Here is a 24,086-nt window from a genome sequence, read left to right on the forward strand (position 1 = left end):
TTACTATAGTAAAATGCTATAGTAGCATTTTATAAGGATACTGCTGTTTTTATGCTTTTTATGTTTTTAAACTTTGTATTTTTTTAATGTTTACTGGTTTTAACTTTGGTAAACCACCAGAGAGCTTTGGCTATGGGGCGGTATATAAATGCAATAAATAAATAAATAACGCTGAGGGTAAACCTCTTGGATCCTGTTCAACAAACAAGTAACAGAAACAATCATTATTATTATTTATTTATTTATATAGCACCATCAATGTACATGGTGCTGTACAGAGTAAAACAGTAAATAGCAAGACCCTGCCGCATAGGCTTACATTCTAATAAAATCATAATAAAACAATAAGGAGGGGAAGAGAATGCAAACAGGCACAGGGTAGGGTAAACAGGCACTGGGTAGGGTAAAACTAACAGTATAAAGTCAGAACAAAATCAAGTTTTAAAAGCTTTAGGAAAAAGAAAAGTTTTTAGCTGAGCTTTAAAAGCTGCGGTTGAACATGTAGTTCTCAAATGTTTTGGAAGAGCGTTCCAGGCATAAGGGGCAGCAGAATCATATGGAATGGCCTAAACAATAGGCTGAGAAGAGAGAGATGTGTTTAAAAAATACGCGACTGGAAAAATGCAAGGCCAGTGTGGTGAATTAACTATGAAAATAAGTTGTAGATCAGGCATATAACTGTTCAAAGTTGTTTTGGCATAAGATTTCATTCTGTTTCCTTTCTCCTAAAACAATATACACTCAGAAGCAAACATCTTACAGAAAGTTTGCACAAACTGCCCTTAGTAACCAGACCATTTGCAAGAATGCTTGGGATACTTCACTCTAAGTCAGCCCCTTCTGCTACAAAATAATGTCTTCGAAATAGAACAGCAATAGAAGTCTCCAGTAAAATTCCCTACCTAGTCGGCAGAAAGCAAAATGATAACCCCTTTCTTCTCTGTATCTGTTTTGGAATGTCATGTTATTGCTGCATCCGGATACCATGTTATATAAACAAATCATAAAAAAAGAGAGCCTTATCTCCCCTACATACAGAATTTCTCAAAGTCATGCTGCTGTTGATCTTACAGGGATAGGATCTTATACATACTCTGTGGTAGGAAATACTCTTGGTGTGATAGCCAGCCTACATATTTGCACCCTGTTAATGGAGACCAGCCATACTTTTTTCACCTTTCATGGGACACCACCTGCTTTGTGTCACTTCCAGTAACAGAAAGTTGAGAGGGGTCAAAGCTATCTTATGATTAAATTCTCACCATGGCACTTCCGTCTTGAAAATAGGTGTGACTACAAAATGTGAGTCATGGGAAAGTTTAGGACACTTGGGCCTATAGCCTAATAAACTAGATATCCTCCAGGATACGATGGGTAAAAGCTGCAATTTTCCCAGTGCTGGGCAAAGAATAAATATCTCTGGCATACTACCAACTTCCCCTTTAATTCTCTTTTTCTCCTAGTCTGAGGCATATGGCAAGCACAGTAAGAGCACCAGGTATATTCAAATTACTCCATTAAATTAAGCAAAATATTATGCTTTATTATTATGTAGCAATTTTCATGTTATTATGATTTGAGGTAATTGTTGATTATTTTAAAAAGCTTGAATTAATTACTGGATTATAAATTCATGATAACTAGCATGCCTTCGTTCAGAAGAGGGGCAGGAAATGGCACCCAGGTGATAGGGAGAGTCCTGCTTCTGCTGGTAAGTGGCAGATCCCTAATTGCAGCTCCGCTAAAACACCATCAAAGTGGAAGCTCTCTTGGAGCTTGCAAGCAGTGTAGAAAAGCTGGGGGAGAACATGATGGACACATGCATTTGGAAGGTCAGAATGTATATGGTCTATTCTCATTACCATCAAAATAAGATTTGAATTGCCCTCTCACCTTTTCTTCATTTGCAGATAATAATGATTCCATTCCTACTTTCAAACGTTGGACCTCTTGATCTAAAATAAGTTTTGGAAGTTAGGAGGGAAAAAATACTCATATATTGTCATCAGCCAAGATGATAGACAATACAACGATTGTATCAGGCTGCAATAGCAAAAATAATTTAGGCAAACTTCTCAACCAAAATAAATAAATAAAACCCCATGGAGCCTCCTCCCTCCCCTTGCTTAACATGGTAAGTAGATCCTGTGAACTAGGTCCCAATTTCATCTGATGAGTTTTTTCACACCACAGCAAAAGTTTCTTGGGATGAATTGAAAGGAACCTCCACAACCTTCTACATAATTTTTCCCCTTTAGAAATGTATTTGCCACCCTTCAGTTTCACACTTCCAGGATGAACAACAACAACAACAACAACAACAATTAGCAATGGTTTGGAGGCAGACTGAGCTGAAGACTTTGCAAGCCACCTCTGCCCTGGGGAGGAGGGGGTGGAAAGGCCCCTTCCACAAGAAAACTTCTGCACATAACTAAGATGCAGTAGAACAATAAAAACTCAGCAGCAGAAGAAAGAGTTCACTCAGAATTTTAAAAGGAATGTAAGTTTAGAGGTGTCGTTATCTGGTAAGCCTGACTGTGGAAGGCGTTCCAACAGCAACACAGCTGAGAGGGCCCTCTTCCTAGTAGTCACCACACAAGCTCAGAAGGGCCTCAAGTGATAGAGGAGAAATTCCAGTGATGACCTTAATATGCAAAGAAATTTATGTGGGAGAAGACTATTCTTTCTTAAGGTCTAGGCACTGGCCTTCAGCCTGAATCAAGTGCTCTGATGCTCAGGTATGGCATGAACAATGGAAACAGACAGGGCAACAGTTTCTTTTCCTGAATACTGAAGTGAAAATATATTCCCCCCCCCCAAAGACTGAGACAGTGTTTAGAGAAGTAAACTGAATTATTCCCAGCAAAACAAACTATGTGTGTGTGTGCGTACACACACACACACACACAATCCATCCATTCTAGAATGGGTTGCAAAAACTGTTTTGTTTTGTTTCTAATAAAATAGCAATATTTTAAACGCTATACCTACCTAGATGGCTGGTTTCAAAACCAAAGCAATTACCTACTGACAAAAAATAGTTCTGTATACATCTCATTATTTAAAATAAAATATTAATAGATTCCCTTTAAAACTTCCCCTAAATGGTCAATAGCATAACATCACTTGAAAAGGCAGAAGCTTTAACAGTATTAATTGGTGTAACTTTGATTTTGTTTCTCTTTATAGTTCCTACCAATATTCATCTCACTATTTACCAAATAATGCAAAATTCATTGGATGAAATCCAATAGAGTCCATCTACCGGCAGAATGGTCACCATAGATGGAATGGCTGGAGGACCCTCCAGAGCAGCTGGGAGGGCATGGGGTAATAAGTGGAAGAAGAGTAGTCCTGTTGCATGAGCAGATGTCTGCTCACGTGACATTGGATTTTGTCACTAGCGTTCACTAAAGCAAACTTACCAGACACATTTTTAAAAATTAGGGCTATCTCCAACTACTCTGTGATTGCTTTATGGCTCACTCTCTCCTTCTCCAATATGCAAAATTTCAGTTTTAACCTCAAACTTTCATAGCAGACTCAGGTAGATTTCTGTAGTGAACGTAAGTCTTTAACAGAATATACAACTTGCAGAGAGGAGCTGCCCTTCAAACTGAAAGACACTTGGGATTGTGGGCAAGTGCTTAAACTTTTGTATGTGTCTACTGGGTGGATTAGTCTTCGCTGCAGGTATGAAACTAACTTGAGAGCCAATGCACCTAATAGCCCTGTGCTTGGGAAGAAGATACAGCTGGTGATGTATGTAGGGGCTGATTTGATTACAGTTGTCCAAGCGATACATATGTATAGGCATTTAAAATGATTTTTTGATGAATCCTATGCTTTTCTTTTTAATGAAAAGTGACTCAATTTATTCAGGTTTGAAAAGAATAATTTGCAAAGATGGTAATGTGACACACAAGGAAACAATGTAAAAGAAAGAATTAGTGTTGAAAAAAATATTAGCAGAGGAAGGAGAGGGTATCTATTTTCAGTTTTTTTTAAGAAGCAGAAATTCAGTTCTCAATTCTAATTAATTTACCAAAGTGCTGTAAAAGCTAATAATAGGAGTGTAACAATTAGTAGGTTATGTATTTTAATTACACTTTGACAGCTGCGAGCATTTTGATATAGATGTGGCATGGACAAAAACCAAAGTGACACAAAACAGCCAGCAATGCACAAGCAACCAGACAGGCATAAAGGAGGGAAAACCACATTTTCTGCATTTTAGGCTTTGGACTATGTTTCATTACCACTATTAGACATTTTTTTAAAAAAAACATGTCAAGGTTTTCTTATTTTTTTCTTATTTTCTCCAAAAAGAGCTAAATTAGCATATGGGGGTGTCTCTCCATGATTAAAATAGAAATATTCAAAATGTCAAGTCATATTTTAGAGTAACCCCTTTTTTCAAAACCACAAAGGAATAAACACATGTGCACAATGCCCCCCCCAACCCATATGTCAAGAAATACTTTTGTAAGCCGCCATGAGAGCCTTTTTTGGCTGAATGGCGGCATAAAAATACTTAAATAAATAAATAAATAAATAAATAAATATTTTGCTTACTTTGCTTGTCTCTGGAGTCAACCGGCCTTGACAGAGCCTACTAAAAAGCCCATTTTGGTTAACTTATGCAACCCTAAGATTTTTTTTTGTCTGTCTGAGATAATAAATCTGACTGTACGAATGTAAGCCATTCTAATAGCTGTCTGTTTGCTGTAAGCAGTGAGATATTCATCCTGTGTGTTATGATTCAGCAGCCAAATATAGAGCACATTGAATGATTATTGCTATAGAAGTGCACTTTAGCTATAATTTGTGTGTGAAAGGTAACAAAGTGAAATCTTAGGGCTTACGTTTTTCTTTTAGCCTTCGCCTATAAACTTCCTCTACGATAGGAAATGGAGAAAGTCACATAAGGTACGTGGAAGAAACACAGATTAGATCCTATATGCAATTTCATCATAATATACATTCAATAATAGGAGGTAGACCTTGACATTACTACTGATCTCTACCAGCTCTCAAAAGTTGACAATAACAATACTAAATGTTAAGACAACACTACTAAGTCCATTTTTGCCTTATTTACAGCACCATCGTATCATGTTTACTCAGAAGTAAGTGCTACTGAGTTCAATGGGGCTTACTTCCAAGTGAGTATGGGATTGCAGCCTTGCACTGCAATTATAAGCGTGTTTGCCCACAGGTTAGTCCCAGTGAGATCAATGGGGCTTACTCACCAGGATATGTGTTTAGGATTGCAAGCTAAGGCACTTAAAATAATTGGGCCTTCTTCCTTTTGGAATCAACAAAAAATAGTACAATGGACTTCAGTAAGAAACAAATTTGCTAACATTTCCAACTACTGTTAGAGAAGTAACATATACTAGTAATACATGCACACCTTATTATATCAAACATGCACAAACACTACAAATAACTGAAATCAGTATCAAAGCTCCAGTCCATATAATTCCTAGTGTGTGTCAAGACATCTTTGAAGAAATTCCACCTATAAAAAGTCATTTACATTTTGGAAAGCAAAAACAAATGGTTTGATTTTTACTGCCCATGCAATAGGAGAATAAAGATTCAGTCATTCATACTTTAAATGGTGGAAGAAATTAAGGATTTAGCCTTAAGGATTATTCTACTGAATGCACAAAGCATATTAATTTTGATCACTAAGAGGTAGCCTTAATAAATGCTGCCTATTTCAAATGTCTATTAGTATTTATCTTTTATGAGCTGTTGTTCATATTACAAGTGTACTGCATTTACTGAAAACAATCTCTGCAGTTCTGTGAAGTCATGAAATGTGCAGGGCAATAACAGGGAAGGGAGGAATGGTATAAAGGCAGAAAGGAAAGCAAGATTGCATGTGGCTTCATTCTCGGTTAATAAAATATGTTCTCTATGGACCTTTCTACACCTAAGGATTATTCCAGGAAAATGGAGGGATTGTCCCTGCCTGCTCCTGGAATCCCCTGTATGTCATTTGCATGGACAGGGATGATCCCAGGACGATGATCCCGGGGAAAAAGGCAGGTGTAGAAATGGCCTATACGGTTAGTCTTTCCCCTATGAGAAACTGTTGGATTTCTAGGAGAGAGCTGGGGTAAAATCTCACTTAAGTCTTGGCTTTCCTTCTGTAAAATAGGAATGGTAAACTACCTCACAGGGTTGTTGTGAGAATTCAAGTAGTAATTATAGTAAACCAATTTGTACCCTCAAGAATTGCTAGAAAATAATCTGATCAGGATACAGAGATGAAACTGTTTCATGGCTTTAGAAGTTCTTTTAAAGAAGGCTTTAAAAGAACTTTGTATAAAAGTTGATCGCAATCAGTTTGGATAACCGAGAAAAACAGCCTACTAATAATAACAGTGATCAATCTCTGCCATGGACACTTACTTCCTAACAAATCTTTTGCATTTCTAAATCTACCAATCCACACCTTATCGTTAAAGTCAAAATGGGCAAGTTTAGGAGCAACAGAAATAAAAACAAATATTTTAATAATCAACTTTGTTATTTCTGCATCTCTATATTGTTACCTCTTTCTGCAATTTCATTATTTGCTGACGTCCTTGAGATTTGACTCTGTAATCGTTCAATTTCGGAGTCTTTTAGAGCTAGCTGTTCCTGAAGCTGTGCTATTTCAGCCTGAAAGAACAGATTAACATTAGATTTCTCTTTGTCTCCTGCAAAGAAATAATACAAAGAATCACTATGGATGATTTCCTCTAAAGCATATTAAAAACAGCTCCCCACCCCATATTTTTTTTGCACCACATGAAACTAGAAATAGAAGCTTCTCTTTCCATTCGGAGGGGTAAGCAATTTTTTCCTGATAGTAGTGCACCCTAAAGTTAGCAAAATAGCCAGTGTATGTAGAGATTGTGGGAGTGTGTTGTTTATCTCAGTGTGAGGGCAGATCATTCTTGTCAGGAAAGAAAATAAACAAATTAACAGGAATAATTCTCCTTTTGCGTGGATTGATTATGAAGAGGGGATAGATTGCAGTTTCATAGAAACTGCATTCTTTGGTTCAATCCCATTGGATTTCTCTGTGCTTAGGGTGACCATATGAAAAGGAAGACAGGGCTCCTGTATCTTTAACAGTTGTATTGAAAAGGGAATTTCAGCAGGTGTCATTTGTATATATGGGGAACCTGGTGAAATGTCCTCTTCATCACAACAGTTAAAGTTGCAGGTGCCCTGCCCTCTTTTAAATCTGGTCACTCTAGTATACGTAGCTCCTGCAGCTTTAACTGCTGTAACGAAGAGGGAATTTCACCAGGTTCTCCATTTATACAAATAATACCCGCTGAAATTCCCTTTTCTATGCAACTGTTAAAGATACAGAAGCCCTGTCCTCCTTTTCATATGGTCACCCTATCTGTGCTGGATCAAATACCATGTGAAGAAGGAGATTTCAGATCAGAACTCCCCACTTTTATCTCCCCCATACCACCTTGTCCACTTTAAAACAGGAGAGTCCAAATTTGATCAAAGCAGCAGTTTCAAGGACAGCCTTTAACCTTTTTTCTCCCAAGTTCCTAGCAGCCGTTCTGGGGAGGAATGCAACATCTTTACTTGTATCCGAATTACCACCACCAATGTGGGACTAGGAGCAGGTTTAGATTAGGGAAATACTCTTTCAGTCATCATCATTTCTCTGAATCAGACCCTCTTGGTGTTATAGAGAAAAAAAGATGTTGAAAGATCTGCTTAATGGATTTGCATATTTAAGGTGTCCCTGTTTTGATAGAGAATAAGCGAAACTACTATTCCAATTGTGGAGGGCAGTTCCTGCTTCCCTTTTGCCAGTAGAGAAAGGCTCACAGTAGAGCACATACTTGGCAAGCAGAAGGTCCTAGAACCCTGGAAAAGACTGATGCTGGAAGCCCTGTTGAGCCACTGCCAGTCAGTATAGACAATACTGAAGCAGGTGGATCAATTATCTGATAAAGTAGGTGCTCTCTTGCTTCCCTGTCTGCTGGCAGCTGTTCTTAATGCTAGGAATGATTTTGCTCAAGGAGTTTAAAGGATGGCTTTTGTCTTGAACCTCAGGCCCAGACCAACTGGTGATAGGACATAACTATATGCTAGGATATGGGCTACATACATTTATGTATGCTCCGGCACTATAATATGCATATTGAACTCATCACTAACAACATATACATGTTTTAAAGAACAAAATAAAGCCAATACTAATTTATGTTCAATGGTAACAGTATGCAGATACCAAGTGGAAATTTGAGCCCCATCAGATGAGTGTTTTATTGCACGTTCGTTACTAGGTGCTCACGGATTTTCTTAGGTCTAATTCATGACGTCATTCACCTCCCGTGCATCTCCCACCCCTTCTAGCCTTTTTCCCACAATAAAAAAGACCCCAGTAAGTCTGAATTATTTTTAGAGGTGGAACTTGACACTGTCTCCTGCTGCGTGCAGGAGAAGCGGCATAATGAAAACGGCCCACTGAATGGGCCACAGGCATGTTGTTTACTTCTCCTTTCCTCTTTCTGAGAAAGAGGAAGTATTGAGCAACAAAAGCGAGGGTGGAGAAGCGACGCTAGGGAAGCGTGGTTCCACGCCCCCGTCTGATAGAGCTCTTTGTCGTTCAAGCGTTTCCCTGAGGAAGAACTGTGTTCAAAATGCATTGGGTTTAACAAATTGCTTCTTCTTGTATATGCAGAGCTTTACATTTTAAAGTAAGGGTTGCAGTTCTCTCCTGAATGGTCATTCTATGGCAAACCTGGATTGTCTTTGCATAATATGCAAAGTGGTTCTGTGCTACTTACTTTAGTTGCTTTCAGTTTCCATTCATACTGCGTCCTTTCATTTTCCAGCTCTTCAACCTTAATCTTAAGGTGTTTCAGTTCCTGTAATAAATTCTGCAGACGGAAAAAAGACAAATATGTTACTCATGATACTGGACATACTGGTGAAACTATATAGTGAATATCATCTCTAAAATAAAGGCATCCTAGGGCAAACTGCAGTAAGAATTGTTTTGACCTGGTAGCCTGCTACAGTAAGTTCTTTTATTTATGAGAACAATAAAGAAAGACAGGATGCTTACCTGTAACTGCAGTTTTTTGAGTGGTCATCTGTGCATTCACACATATGGGCTCTGTACCTCCATGGAGCCCCAATTCAGGAGACATCTACTGATGAGGAATTATCGGTAAGCATCCCCCCCCCATTGATCCCAGGACACACGTCCCTATCGGGTTCCACCTATTCTCCAAGTCCGAGTGCCTGACTAGGTCCAGGAGTCCCCTGGGCCCAATCGAGTGCACTCGGTATAAGCATGGCTGTGTGTTCAAGAGGTCCTTGCGAACACTCAGAAGCTGCCTGCCGTGGTTGCTGAAATCACACACTCCCCCCATGTGTTAATGGCAGCCACAATTAACGCAGCGGGGGGAAGTGTGCAATTTCTGGAGCCTCTGAAAATCGAGCACTTTCACCCTCTGCGTCAAAGGCAGCCACCATCAGCACAGGGGGAAACGCGCAATTTCGACAGCCAGGGCAGGTGACTGCTGAGCACTCACTGGGCCAATTCTCCGAAGAGATTCGCACAGCACAGTGAGCGGCTGTGGATGATAGTGGTGATGGGGCGAGGGTCCACTAAGGCAGGCAAGGGTGAATTCGTTCACCCCTAGTTGTGTGAAGTCACAGATGAACACTCTAATAAACAGCTACAGGTAAGCAACCTGTATTTCCTCTTTGTGGTCTCTGTGCACCACACATGTGGGTGAGCACTAAGTTGGCTTACTGGAGGCTGACAAAACGGGATTCCTCAAGGCCTATATACTCTCAGGTGATCACAGAGATCATGAATAAATCAATAAAGGAAAACTGTAATAGTAAGAAAATAATGAGAAAACAGAAAGATAAGGGCAGAAGAAGAAAATTCTCAGCAGTCATAATATCTGATTTTAAAAAAGTAAACAATGAGAGAAGTTCCCAAAGAAGCGCCATATTGGTAGGCAAAAGGGAACTGAGGGAATAAGCAGGAACCCACTAGGGACATGACCACTGGGACAGCGGGGGAGGGCACATTACAGCCCGCAGTTATAGAAGTTTCCTGAACGAGGATCCGCACAGGGCCCATATGTGTGATTCACAGCGACCACAAAGAAGAATCATGGTTTGGAGGCAACCCTTATCAGTGCCAATCACAGATCATGCAGCCAGCATAGCATCAAAGCACAACATAGCCAATGAGATTTGTCTATGTGATGGCATCACAGAGCCAAATCAAAACAAGCAAAATGCGTCCTGCCTTCATTCTGAATGGGATAACATTTTTGCCTCATTTTGTATCCCACTCCTCATATTATTGCTAGAATATGAAAGGATGCAGTAGGAAGTTTCATAGGGGCAATATTTGTCATGAACAAATAGTTTCATCTCAAATGAAACAGGCATTTCTTTGATATCTCTAATCTCCTCAAGATAGCCTATGGCTGAAAGCTGTATTATTATTATTATTATTATTATTATTATTATTATTATTATTATTATTATTATTAAATAAAAGCCATCATTGCACTGGTCAGTATTTGACAAAATACTGAGGAATTGCTAGGACAGGGCAAAAGCCAGAATCAGCATTAAACAGTTATCACACTGGAGTTTAAAAAAGAATCCAAACTAGCAGAGTCAGCTGCTTTTAAATTGATGGGCTATGAAACTGATTTTTTTATTTCCCCCCTTTTTTATTTTTTCCACATCATATCTTTCCTCTTCATATATGCTTGAATATGAAATTGTTTGGGTCAATTTCTTCTAGCATGGTTCTACTGCCAGTGTTAGGCAATAAAAATATATGATACATTTAATGGAAGGCAGAGTTACAGGGAAGAAGGAGACAGCAAATTATGAAAAAAAAAGTGCAATTCTAAAATGTGATTCTGCAAAGTTCAGAAGACAACACTGCAACTTGAACAAACCGAGCTAGTAATAAGTCTTAAAATGAGCTTATGTTAGGCATACCAATGTCATTCCTCTTCTGTTCAACTTCATCAGCTTAACCAAAGTAGCTTTCAGCCTGACATGTGAAGTGTTTTTTGATCAAACACAGTGAAGGTTTGTTCTATAAATTCCAAAAAGCCTTTACTGAAGTGCTTGTTTCACAGGATAAGCAATCAAAATATATGGGGTTTAAACAAAGAAATACACGATGGAGCCCTGACTGTGGCTTCCCCCCTTCCACCACTCACTTGATCCTCTTAGAATGCACACAATGAACAAAAATCATACGCCTATGATTAAGACATTCTAAAGCTCACTTTCTTAAATGGAGAACTGTAGCTAGAAATTTATTCATGGCCCTAGAGAGGTGGTCAACTTGTGGCCCTTCTGATGTTGTGGCCTACAGTTCCCACGATCCCTCACCACTGACTACCATAAGCTTTCAATGTAAGCTCAAGACTTGATTACTGCAATGTGCTCTATGTGGTGCTACTCTTGGGCTTGGTTCGGAAGCTGCAGCGGATGCAGAATGCAGCCATGAAGCTACTAACAGGGGTCTCTTTTTGACAACGTATTATACCTCTGCTAAAAGAACAGTACTGGCTTCCAATAAGCTATCGGAAAAACTTCAAGGTGTTCTTATTAACATACAGTCCTAAATAACTTGAGGCCACATTACCTTAGGGATCACCTCACCCTTTATGTGGCTGCCCAGTTTTTGCACTCCTTAGCATGTAGCCTTCTTAGAAGTGCTCCTTCTGAGGAGCACAAACAATATACCACAGATCACCCCATTCAATGCTACCCCTGTGTAGCATTTTAAGGGAGCTGAAGGAGCTGCAATGGGAAGGAGGGGACTGGGAAGTCCACTTCTGCCAGCCCAGTTGCACGTACAACACAGATTAGCAATGTAATCCACAACTAACTTCAGACAACTTGCATTTAGGGAGGCAGAGTCTCACCAAATAATCTTCAGAACACATCTAAACTATGGTGGACTACCATGATAATTATCTTTGATGTTAAGACTAGCCACATCACAGTTTAAGTCAGAAATCTCCCATTGGTGCTTTTGTGTCTGCAAGGCCAGGCTGAGGCAACATATAGTTTCCCCCCTTTGCAAGGAATAGTGATTTCTCTATTCACTTGTGCAGGAGGAAAAAAGTTCTCATTGCCAAAAAAATGGCTAGAGACAGAGAAAAGTGCACCCTCCACCAAAGAGCACCAGGGTCCTTGGTAGTGGGTGACCTCTGCCTCCTCCAGACAATTTTTGGCCGGGTGGGCTTTTCCTCGCTCTTTGTAACTGAATGGAAAAATTGTTCCATTCACTTGCATGGGGCTGGAAGGGGGGGGCGGGTGAGATGAGCCAGGAGAGCAAAGAAAAGAGGGATAGGGGTGGGGAGCCAGAAAGTGAGAGAGAGGGGCAGCAGCCAGAAGGAAGGAAGGAAAGAAAGAGAAATTACAGAGACAAGGAAAGAAAGAAGGACGAGAGAGGGAGGGAAGGAGAGAGAGAGAGAAGGAGAGGGAGAGAAAGGAGATCCAGAGATAAAAATGATAAAAAGAAAGACTTTGAGAAAAACAGAGAGTAGAGCCAGACGCATAGCCCCATCACATCTAGGTAGAAACACATGGCTCCCATCACTTCTCTGTCATTGCTCCCTGATAACAGGAAGTAACGAGGCCCATTCAGTCCGGCAGGAGAAAGCAGCAACCAGACTTTTTCTGGGGTTTTTTTGTGGTGCAAGGAAGGCCAGAAGTCATGCGAGAGGCAAACAACGACATGTGAGCAATCCGTGAGTGCCCAGTAACGAGCGTGCAGTAAAACACTCATCAGATGGAGCTTTGAGTAGCACAAATGCAGGGTGCACATTCACATTTTTGTGACTGGCTCTCCACCACTCTTACAGCTGCTAATTTGTGCTGGTGCCTATAGCACTTTTTCCAAAAATTTTGGAGAACCCTGGTTTAGGCAGTCGTGGCTTCTGCCCTTCAAATTTGACACAGCTTTGACAAAAATCCTCCCAAGAATAAGCAGGAGAAAGAATTGTTTTACAACTGGGAGTCAGTCATGGCACATTGTCGTGGCTTTGAACTGGGCAGAATAACAAACAAAACTAGCCTCTTGGTTTATTATTAAACACAGCACTCTCTCTAGAAAAAGTCACACAAATTAATACCAATTGATCACACAGCAAGCTCTGGTTAGTAGTGTTTAGTTTGGTCTTTGAAATGGGGCAATGCACAGACTCAGGCTAACATTTGCTCCCCATACATCACACTGAGAGCAATTCTTCTCTGTAGGGATCTCTATCACCGATTCAGTGCTATCTTGGGAACCAACTGCTGCCATATTTGGCTTCCTACTGTGGTATTTTCTTTCCTGGATTTTACTATTAATCTCCAGCTGCAGTCTACACATCTGTTCTTGCAGTTCACTGATCAGGTTCACTACCGACTATATAAAAGAGGAAGAAAGAAAATGAAGACTGGAGATAACATGGAATGAAACAAAGAAAGTGACATTTATAAGAATCTGAAAAGAGAATTCAAGTGATACCTAAGACTAGGGTGACCATATGAAAAGGAGGACAGGGCTCCTATATCTTTAACAGTTGTACTGAAAAGGGAATTTTAGCAGGTGTTATTTGTATATATGGAGAACCTGGTGAAATTTCCTCTTCATCACAACAGTTAAAGCTGCAGGTGCCTTGCCCTCTTTTAAATCTGTTCACAGTATAGCTGCAGTATAGCTCCTGCAGCTTTAACTGTTGTGATGAAGAGGAAAATTCACCAGGTGCGACATGCATACAAATGACACCTGCTGAAATTCCCTTTTCTATGCAACTGTTAAAGCTACAGGAGCCCTGTCCTCCTTTTCATATGGTCACCCTACCTAAGACAGGTGGTAAAGTGTTTTTGTTCTGAAAAATAGTTGTGATTGAAACTACAGGGACTACTCCATAAGTTATATTTCTCTTTACTGCACTTCAAAACATCAACAACATCAACACTATTTCCCCCTCCCTTCTCACAGAGGTCAGAATGACAAACCGTGGTTTACAATAATATGCATTATGACAACTCAAGACTCACTTGTAAAATTGAAACCATGTGTGGATAACAAAACTGTGCAATCATTTTTGAAGTTGTTAAACATAAGGAACGATATCCCTAAAGCATTTAGTCATGGCCTTCACCAATTTGGAACAATTCAAGATAATCACAGTAAACAAAGGTAAGGAGATTGTGGAATGGTCCCTTCGCACCAGGGCCGGATCTACACTACTGCTTTAAAGCGTTCTAAAGTGCTTAATAACAGTTTTGACAACTGTATATGGAGTGTGTCCTGGGCCCCAACAGTTGTCAAAACTGTTATAAAGCGCTTTAAAGCAGTAGTGTAGATCCTGCCCAGGTGTCCCTCAGGTCTGTAATATATCCCCAAGGCTAAAGACAGAGTAGAACCAAATGTTTTGCCTGTTATTACTTGCCTTCAAAGTCCAGCCACAGTTTGCCTTTGCAAAGCAGGACTAGGAGGATTGAACTTCCAGAAGAAAATGAGGGGGTTTCCTTACCCACGGTTTCCTCTTGCCCCTCCAGCTACTTTCATTCCACCAAGGACTCTAGACTGTGGATCATACGGGTCTAGAACATAGGCTATAAGGAAAGCAGCTGGGTGGGTAGGTTAGAGGAGAAAAGCAGAGGGTGACAATGGATTAAAGCATCTTCCTCCAAACCACTCTGTCTCTGCTAGAAATTGAGCCTTCACATCCCTGCTTTGCAAACAACAACAAACAAAAACAACAGCCAGACTTTAAAGACATACAGAGGAGGTGGAACCTGCATAGTTCTGCTCTCAGCATCATTCAAGCAAGGCTCACCTCAGCTTTGTTCTGCTTTTCCTCATACTCGCTCTGCTCCTTCTCCATCCCAACTAGCTTAATCTTTAGGTCTGAAACTTCTGCCATTAGATCCAATTTCTGAGTTTCCAACAATGTCCGACTTAGCAGCTCCTGCAAAGAGAGATGTTTTCACTTCATGGTTTACAGAAAAAGATCTTGCCTGTTCTCAGCCCATATTTAACCATTCATATGCAACATCTAATTAGTTCCAAATATTATTTAAGAACTACATAGCCCTGTTTTTACTTTTTAAAAATGTATTGGATTATGGAAACATTTAAAATAATTGTTTACTTCCATTAAGTAAAGAAACTTCTAAGAATAGTTTTTAGAGTTGGGACGCAGCAAAAAAACATCAAAAGAATGCATTTTCAAGTTTACTCTAGAATACAGAACAGAGTTGTTTTGCTTTAGCAGTGTAACAAATCAACCACACTGCGACTTTTAGTACTGGGTGGGCTGGGGGGTGGGAGGTTGGATAGACTTTAAAACATGTTTTGAAAGCATAATAATGAGTTTTGCAGCTCAGTTTTCTAAACTCTTCTACTTGCTAATTCCATAGACTTAAACTACATGTCACACACAGCTGTGTTCCAAAGTTAAGCATCCCCCTTCCTGCAGGTTATATATATATATATAAACACAGTAGAAACATATCAACTGCATGCCTTCTGTAGCTTCAGCATTAGTAACAACCTTTTGTTTCTTTCTAGAAGACTGCATCTGACACATTTTAGATGCAAGGAATCCTGCATATCAAAAAGTAGCAACCAAGATAATTGTGGCCAGTGAGGGCAACCATCTCCCCCATTCCCAAGAATGTCCCTGGGAATAATACTATGATATGGCATAGCATAACTTCCAAGGGCATTCTGTACCTGGAACGTGACTGGACTGCTGCAAAAGGCCAAGCTGCTGCTAGAAGTGGCAGTTAAAAAGAAAAACTTTTTAACTTTGATTAGAATGGGAACTTGAGGACAACTGAACACTATTTCAGCAGGTCCCACATCAATATATTATTATCATTATTATTATTATTATTATTATTATTATTATTATTAATTTATATAGCACCATCAATGTACTGCACTATTAAAAAATGAACTGAGAATAAAACTGCCTTTACACAAATCTATAGTGTGACCACACTTAGAATACTGTGTACAGTTCTGGTCACCACACCTGAAAAAAAAAGATATCGTAGAGCTGGAAAAAGTGCAGAAAAGGGCAACTAAAATGATCAAGGGGCTGGAGCATCATCCCTATGAGGGACAGCTGCAACAGCTGGGACTGTTTAGCTTGGAAAAAAGGAAGGTAAGGGAAGACATGATAGAGGTGTACAAAATTATGCATGATGTGAAGAATGTGGATAGGGAGACATTTTTCTCCCTTTCCCATACTAGAACCTGGGGTCAACCCATGAAGCTGACTGGTGGGAGATTCAGGTCAGATAAAAGGAAGTACCTGCATAGTCCAACTATGGAATTCACTAATACAAGATGTACTGATGGCCACCAGTTTGGGTGGCTTTAAAAGGGGTTTGGATAAATTCCTGGTGGAGAAGGCTATCGATGTTTACTAGTCCTGATGGCTATGTGCTACCTCCATGTCAGAGGCAGTAAGCCTATATACACTAGTTCCTGGGGAACATGGAAGGGAGGGCGCTGTTGCATCTGTTTCCTGCTTCTGGGTTCTTGGTCGACAGCTGGTTGGCCACTGTGTTAACAACAGCCCTCTCTAGCAGGGATGCACATGAGGCCATTGAAAACCCTGCACGCTGACAAAACCGCATAAGCAAAAGGATATTTTCGCCAAATAGGGGATGACAGCTATAACTTCATGGAAGTTTGTTGGTCCTTGTCAAAACTTCATACACAGTATAGCCTGGCAGGGATGTACACAAGGCAAAATGACAACCCTGCACAACTACTACCACCTGACCAAGATGGTGTTTGACACTTGCAAAGGCTGCAAAGTGCACCGCCGGGGACAGGGTTAGAGCTGGGTTGGGTTGCGAGCGCCATCAGTTGCTAGGCAGATCATGGAAACTGAGATCTGTTGGCTGGAGGAGAGTGATGGCAGCGGTTTTGACCACTTTTGCCAAGTGACTTTGTGGGTGACCAAAATAAACCACTGTGACTGCTACACAATTTGCGATGGGTTAAATAATCCACAATATGCAGATTGTGGGTTATCAGAATGGGTTATTTTGACCAATTAAGCCATTGTGGGTTAGCATGATATCTGAACCCAGTCACTTACTCAGTACTCTCACTAAGGGTTCAACTCTACAGCTACAGTTCAATCCATACAGGTGGAAACAAATGAACAAACAGCGTAAGAGCCTAACTTTTCTAGTGCTTTCACCCGGAGAACCAAATCTTATATCCAAACTAGGGATGTGCTCTGCTTCTCCTCGAACTGGAGAAGCAGGAGTGGAGCGGGGGGCTTCGCCTACCTTTAAGGTGGAGGCGAAGAGGATTGGGGGACCTGCGGAGCGGATTGAGGTGAAGGCAGATCCTTCGCCTCGATCCGGAGCTCCGCCAAAAAGGTAAGTGGGGTTTACTTGGCCCTGCCGCTGTCGCTGCCGCCCATGCGGCGATGGCAGCAGGGCCGGGTAACCCCCCCTCCCTCCTCTCCCTTACCTGCGTCCGTCCGCGGTCCCGCGGCTGCTTCCTCGGGCTCAGTTGAAGCAGCCGCAGGACTGCGGACGGACGCAGGTAAGGGAGAGGAGGGAGGGGGGGTTACCTGGCCCTGCCTCCGCCGCCCGTGCGGCGACGGCAGCAGAACCAGGTAAGGGACCAAGGGGGAGGGGGGTCTTACCTGAGTCCGTCGCGGCCCATCCCAGCTTCACTAGAGCCCGTGGCTCAACCAGGAAGTGGAGGCCAGGGCCTACAGTTCCTGGTTGAGCTGCGGGCTCCAGTGAAGCTGGGATGGGCTGCGACGGCCACAGGTAAGGGGGAGGAGGGAGGGGGGCCTTACCTGACGCCACTCCCCGCCACTGCAGAGCTCCGATTCAGAGCCGGAGCTCTGCAGCGGAGCGGAGTGGCCCCCAGGCGGGTCGAGGCGGGGCAGAGCGGGCCTGATCCGCAATTTGCGGATCGGCCGCGAAGAGGATCGGGGGGTGCATGCACACCCCTAATCCAAACCCAGTACATAATTCCCACCAATAAATGAAGCCACAAAATGATTTGCTCTCTTCCCCATGCTCAAAGGCATGCCTACCCACACTCCCCAAATAAGGAAACCAAAGGAGCATCTAGCCCAGTGGCTAGCTGAATGCCTCTGGGGAGTTTACAAACTGAGCATGAAGGCAACAGTCACCCCCCTTGCTTGTCACTAGCACTGGTGTTCTGAAGTATACATCATCTGAGGTGGTGGCATCATGGCTAATAGCTAACCTGCTATCCATGAATTTATCCAATCCTTTCGTCAAAGACCTTCCCCTTAATCCTCCAGTTGTAGATGCTGGTTGTGGTTACTCAGTGCACATGCTCTGAGGTATTCTCTTTCTAGTAAGTATTTCAGAGTACCAAGAACTAAATCTTGGCAATGAAAACATGTTCTGGAGCTAATGAACCTTCCCTCAAAATCATGGTTCTGAGGCCTGTACTAAAATGCAAACAGCTCAGCCAGGAACAGTAAGCTCTCAACCTGAATCTACACAGATGATGTCTATGCCACAAACAGTAAAGCTAAACCTTTGGATGAGGCTAACATTTGGGTATGAAAGCAAGCAGAGATCACTGTCCAAAATGGACACCAAATATTCAGCACATTCAAGGAATGTTACACCAGAAATGTCTTCAAAAAGTAAAAAATCATGAAAACAGTTTACCACTAGGCTCATGGGTGTGCATCACTTGACTATGTGTGCATAAGTGCCTCATCACACAAGCACACACAAACCATCACAGAACTCTCATATTGCCTTAAAATACTCTAGATCTACAAGTTCTCTGAGCCTTTTTTTTTTTAGAAAAGTAAAAGTCCAAGTTATATTTCAGTGGTGCTATTTTAATTTTAACCAGATGACTCTTGTGGTCCAGAAAGTCTAGTGAACTAAAAATTATCTGAAGTACAGCTTAAAGAAAATTCCATAGTGCAGATGCTAAACATCTGGAAGTAATTATTTCCATCTTCAAGCAGATGCTTACGTTGAACAATTCATTAGTGGAATATGACCCACTTTGTTATGTGGAAATTACAGAGTATTATAGCGGCATGATGGAATTGGAAGGCAGCTTGAATAAATATAGAATTGTAAAAAAATAAAAGTACAGATTTGCGTTATTGCTTTTGAAGAGAAAAGATAATACGTGTCATGTGCAGGGCTAATTTTGGCTATGGAAGTTTCAGGAGGATCTGTAAAAAGAGTTGAGCAGAGATAGCCATATAGAATATAATCTATATCATTACTTTTTTAGAGAAGTAAAACAACTTCGCAGTACATAATGCACTAATGACTTTGTTTTATTTAGACTACAATAACTATGTTGTTTTTATTGATCAAAGTAGTTTCCAAGAAAAACAAACAAGTCTTTTCCTCTTTAAAACCCTCACCAACAACTGAGCACAATGATTCAAAGTTACACAAAAAGACAAACAGCTATACTGCATGCATCACAAACAAGAACATCCCATATGTTAATATTGTATTTTGTCTTTTACAATTACATTAATTTCTAAACACAGAGATTATTTTACATGAAGTTACAGTACTCTATCCAAATTTTACGCTGAAGTAATATTTATTGAGCAGCAGTATAAACTTACACTTTGACCCTACCATCATTGACAACTTTTAAGAAAGTGTATTATCTAGATTAAAATGTGCAGTTTATGTAATACCAGGATTCGATATCAAAATCTGGAGAGTGCAATACCGACAGTCACAAATCCCCACTGTCATTTCCTAAGACATTTGGAAGACAGGAACAAGGAGGAAACCATAGTGTATAACTAAACACTCAAAAGAAGATTCCTCTTTACACAGCACTGCATTTCATGCATACTTTGAGGGAAATATACCCCTGAAATATGAAGCTGTACATTCCGTCCCTTCCTTAAAATAACAAAAAGGCTCGAGTCCTACCTGATTAGCAAAATTCGGCAACAATCGCCACAGCATGAGGACAGCACTTTACAAGAGCTGTGGGTCAGCTCAGCTGTGGTAGAAACGGGATATTTGCCTAAGTCAAAACACAGCTGAGAATGTGACTGTCTTGCACCATTTCAAGATGACACAGTAACAGGCAGTGGATTGCAGCCTTCCACTTCACTGTTTACATATTACGAATCCAAGAGAGAGGGAAAGAGCCAAACTTGCCAGGAATTGAGCTGTTTGAACACTTAGTGCTATGCATATATATCCAAGGTCTAATTTCAGACATAGCTCACTAGGACTCTGGCCCAGAACTTCTTTCAGTGCTGAAGGTGAGCCCTTGAACATGTTATGTACACATGCGCACAGTGCCTTACTGAGTAATTTGCACTAGTTTAAGATTCTAGGACTAGGGGACAGAACTTCCATATCATAAGACAAAATCTTGTAAATTAAACACTGCACACATCCAAGAATTCATTTATTTATTCTCGTTTCCTAGGAGTGCAAGGCAGTATATCTAGGGTGCCTGAGCAGCTTTTTATTAAACACTGGACTTGCTCAGACCTGCTTAGCTTCAAAAAGGTTGGTACTGCATCATATACTTTCAGATCATGAACTGACCCAAATGAGAACAGAGCCAGACAGAATGCATATAGGATATCACTTCACTGCAAGCAATATGTACACCCCCACAAGCACACAACAAAAATTGTCCAGAATCTAAAAAATAGAAAGAGGGCGCTGTCTATTAAAAACACTGAAAAGCTTCCACATACAATCAGATGCTGACAAGTACACTGTGCAATTTTTTTTAACATGATCTGAAGAAATGCAGTTGCAAGTTCAGAGCTCTGAATTGGAAGCAGGGTAAATATTTCTTCAAAAAGCTACATGTTATAAATAAAACAAAATGCAACCTTAATGTTGCTACAGATATTTTGCATTTATATCAATGAAACAGAGGTGAGAATGAGGGATTTATTTTACAACTGTACAAGATCTAAACACAGAGGGAATAACCCTGGACTGTATTTCATCACAGACCACAACGGACTCTGACCCCACAACACAGTTCTTCCTGTGCCTATAAATTTCCTGTTGAGGCAATATGTGGTAGGAGGGGTTTTGTTGCTCAGCAGTTTGCCATATAACAGCCATCCCAAACCTGGTGTCCTTCAGATGTGTTGGACTACAACTCCCATAACTCCACAGCCAGCTCTACAAGCTATGCTTGCTGTGGGATTATGGGAGTTGTAGTCCAACACATCTGGAGGGCACCAGGTTGGGTATATATTGAAATATAGATTGCTGTCAATCCCAGTGTCAAATATATAATCACCTGCTCAGAAATATGCTGTTTTATTAAGAACAAAAACAAACAAATAAACAAAACAAATAAAATGATTGGATCAATCTGTTTTCAACAGCAGCTAGGATGAATATCAGAGCTAGTAAGTCACATTCTAGACTAAACGTCCCGAATATTTTACCTTCTGCTAGGGATTGGTAATTCTGCTAAAAACAGAGATGTTGCTTGAGGCAGTCAGACTGTACATAAACACAAACCAATTGCTAAATAAGATGTGTGTGTATGTCTTATACTCTCTGTCTCCCACGCACACAGTTTGAAAATCCACAGAACTTCATCAAGGATACATCCAGAAAGCAGCCGACCACATTCCCAGGTACTATGACTCTTAGTTTAGGGCCAAACTAATAGGAACAGCCATATTTGTTTATTTATGTGTCTAACCAATTTAAGTATAAAGTAATGGGTGATGGGTCTAATTTTAACAGGGATGTGTGAATGAGACGAATTGAACCCTCCCCTTTTATCTACCTGTGTTCCACAATGGTTTGCTACCCATCTCCCCAAAGCCCACCTTTTCTAATTCAATATTGAAAACAACCAGAATGGAGACAAGCTACTCTTTAGGCTTCATTCCCCTCCTGCCTTACACAACACAAACCCAGCGAATAGAGATACTTCAGAAGATGCTCTGATATGTAACTTTTTAAAAAACAAAACAAAACAGATATCTATATTACTGCTCTCAAGATGTATTTACCCACATTTTCAGATGTATGTATGATTAGTAAAATGCTCTTTAAAAATATAGAAGTGGCTGTTAAAGGGAAAACTTTCCAACTAACACACAGACACTGGTGTCTCGCCTGCCCAAGGGCCTCTACTTCCCTTACTCGGCTTCGTCCTTTTTCTTCTGCTGCCCCTTACGCCTGGAACGCTCTTCCAGAACACTTGAAAACTACAAACTCAATCACAGCTTTTAAAACTCAGCTAAAAACTTTTCTTTTCCCTATAGCTTTTAAATATTGTTTGTTCTGACCCTATACTGTCAGCTTCACCCTATCCGGTGCCTGTTTACACTTCCCTGTGCCTGTTTGCATTCTCTTTCCCTCCTTATTGTTTACTATAACTTTATTAGATTGTAAGCCTATGCGGCACGGTCTTGCTATTTACTGTGTAACCTGTATAGCACCATGTACATTGATGGTGCTATATAAATAAATAAATAAATAAATAATAATAATAATAATAATGGTGCACCCATAACTCTCAACTTTATATGAGATTAGTATAGTGACACAGAATGGTGGTAAGGTCTCTTGATATTTTTCACCTTTCCTTCTTGTGCTTTAACTCCTACTATCAAAATGATTCCATTGCTAATAGCATATTATAGATTTGTATTTTTTAAATTAAAAATAAGTTTCCATGTCCATGGCTTTGCCTTATGGGAGAATACATATTATAATTAAGGACTGTCAAACGCTGTTCTTTGTTAAGTACCATGTACATTGTTGGTGTGATAATATCAACGAAACTACAACATTGTAAGGGTTTCTGCATGTGCAAACAATGAAGATATTTTCTTGGTAGAATTATATTTCAGAAGAGAAAATAATTAAAACATGACTTAAATAATTAAAACATGACAGAAGAATAGGCTTTCTGGATCGGTCCAAGGTCCATCTGTGTCTGGATTTATTTAAATCTATTTTCAACAGCAGTGAGCCAGATGCTGCTGGGTTTGCAGAAGTAGGGCATGAAGGGGATGGGTAGGACCAGAGCTTAGCAGCAGAACATGTGCCTTATATGCAGAAGGTCCCAGGTTCAAATCCCTGACATCTCAAATTAAGAAGTTCTCAGGTAGCAGGTTAGGGAAAAACATCTTCTTGAGACTGAAGAAAGCCACTGCCATTCAGAACTGGAAGTACTGTTAAAATGGTTCAGTGGTCTGACTCCATATAAGACTCTATATGTTCATGTATGTTTGCAAGATTGCAAGATTATTTATTTTTATTTACTATATTTTTAATCCGCCCAATAACCAACATTGTCTGGGCAGATTACAAACAATTAAAAGACTAAAATGCCATACAGTTAAAAATATAAAATATGATACAAATATTTAAAAGAATACAATATAATTCAAACAGCGCAGGAATAGCTAGAAGCCATAAAAATCTAGAATTAGGTGTCTTAAAATGCTTGGGAGAAAATGCTCCAAAGATAACAATGTAGGCACAAGGCAAACATCTTTGGGGAGGGCATTCCATAAGCAGGGTGCCACAACTGAGAAAGGTCCTCTTTTTTATAGCCACCTAGCTTCCTTCGGTGGAGGCACCTGGAAAGAGGCCTCTGAAGATGACCTAAGATGAACATACAGGGGGAGATGTTTCTTTAGATAATTTGGTCCCAAGCCATTTAGGCTTTTCACGGTCAACACCAACACTTTGAAATGGAGTGGAAGACAGTATAGCTGACAATGCACTAGTGTCACATGATCAAATTGCCCAATCCCAGTTAGTAACCTAGCAGCTCTCTTTTGAACAAACTGAAGTTTCCAAACTATTTTCAAAAGTAGCCCCAAGTTCAATTCATTGCAGTAACCCAACCCAAAGGTATCCAGAACACGGATAACTGCCACCAAGCTATCTCTGTCCAGATAGGATTGCAACTGGGATATCAACCTAAGCGGATAAAAGGCGCTCTTAGCCACTGAGGCTACTTGGGCCTCAAGAAACAATGATGGATCGAGCTAAGAGCACCC

General features: G+C 40.5%; 1 protein-coding gene across 1 annotated transcript in view; it reads right to left on the minus strand.

Annotated features, from left to right (window-relative positions):
* The window catches only part of PPFIBP2 (PPFIA binding protein 2), a 104,447-nt gene that overhangs the window by 30,897 nt on the left and 49,464 nt on the right, over positions 1-24,086 (minus strand). Inside the window, exons 5-10 of the mRNA XM_063118420.1 lie at positions 14,883-15,014; positions 13,277-13,459; positions 8,826-8,918; positions 6,570-6,678; positions 4,866-4,898; positions 1,894-1,955 (exon numbers count right to left, since the gene is read on the minus strand). Of these exons, the coding sequence (XP_062974490.1) occupies positions 1,894-1,955; positions 4,866-4,898; positions 6,570-6,678; positions 8,826-8,918; positions 13,277-13,459; positions 14,883-15,014 (612 nt within the window). The remainder of the gene's footprint in view (positions 1-1,893; positions 1,956-4,865; positions 4,899-6,569; positions 6,679-8,825; positions 8,919-13,276; positions 13,460-14,882; positions 15,015-24,086) is intronic.

Source organism: Elgaria multicarinata, chromosome 2 (genome assembly GCF_023053635.1).
Source record: "Elgaria multicarinata webbii isolate HBS135686 ecotype San Diego chromosome 2, rElgMul1.1.pri, whole genome shotgun sequence".
Lineage (NCBI taxonomy): Eukaryota > Metazoa > Chordata > Lepidosauria > Squamata > Anguidae > Elgaria > Elgaria multicarinata.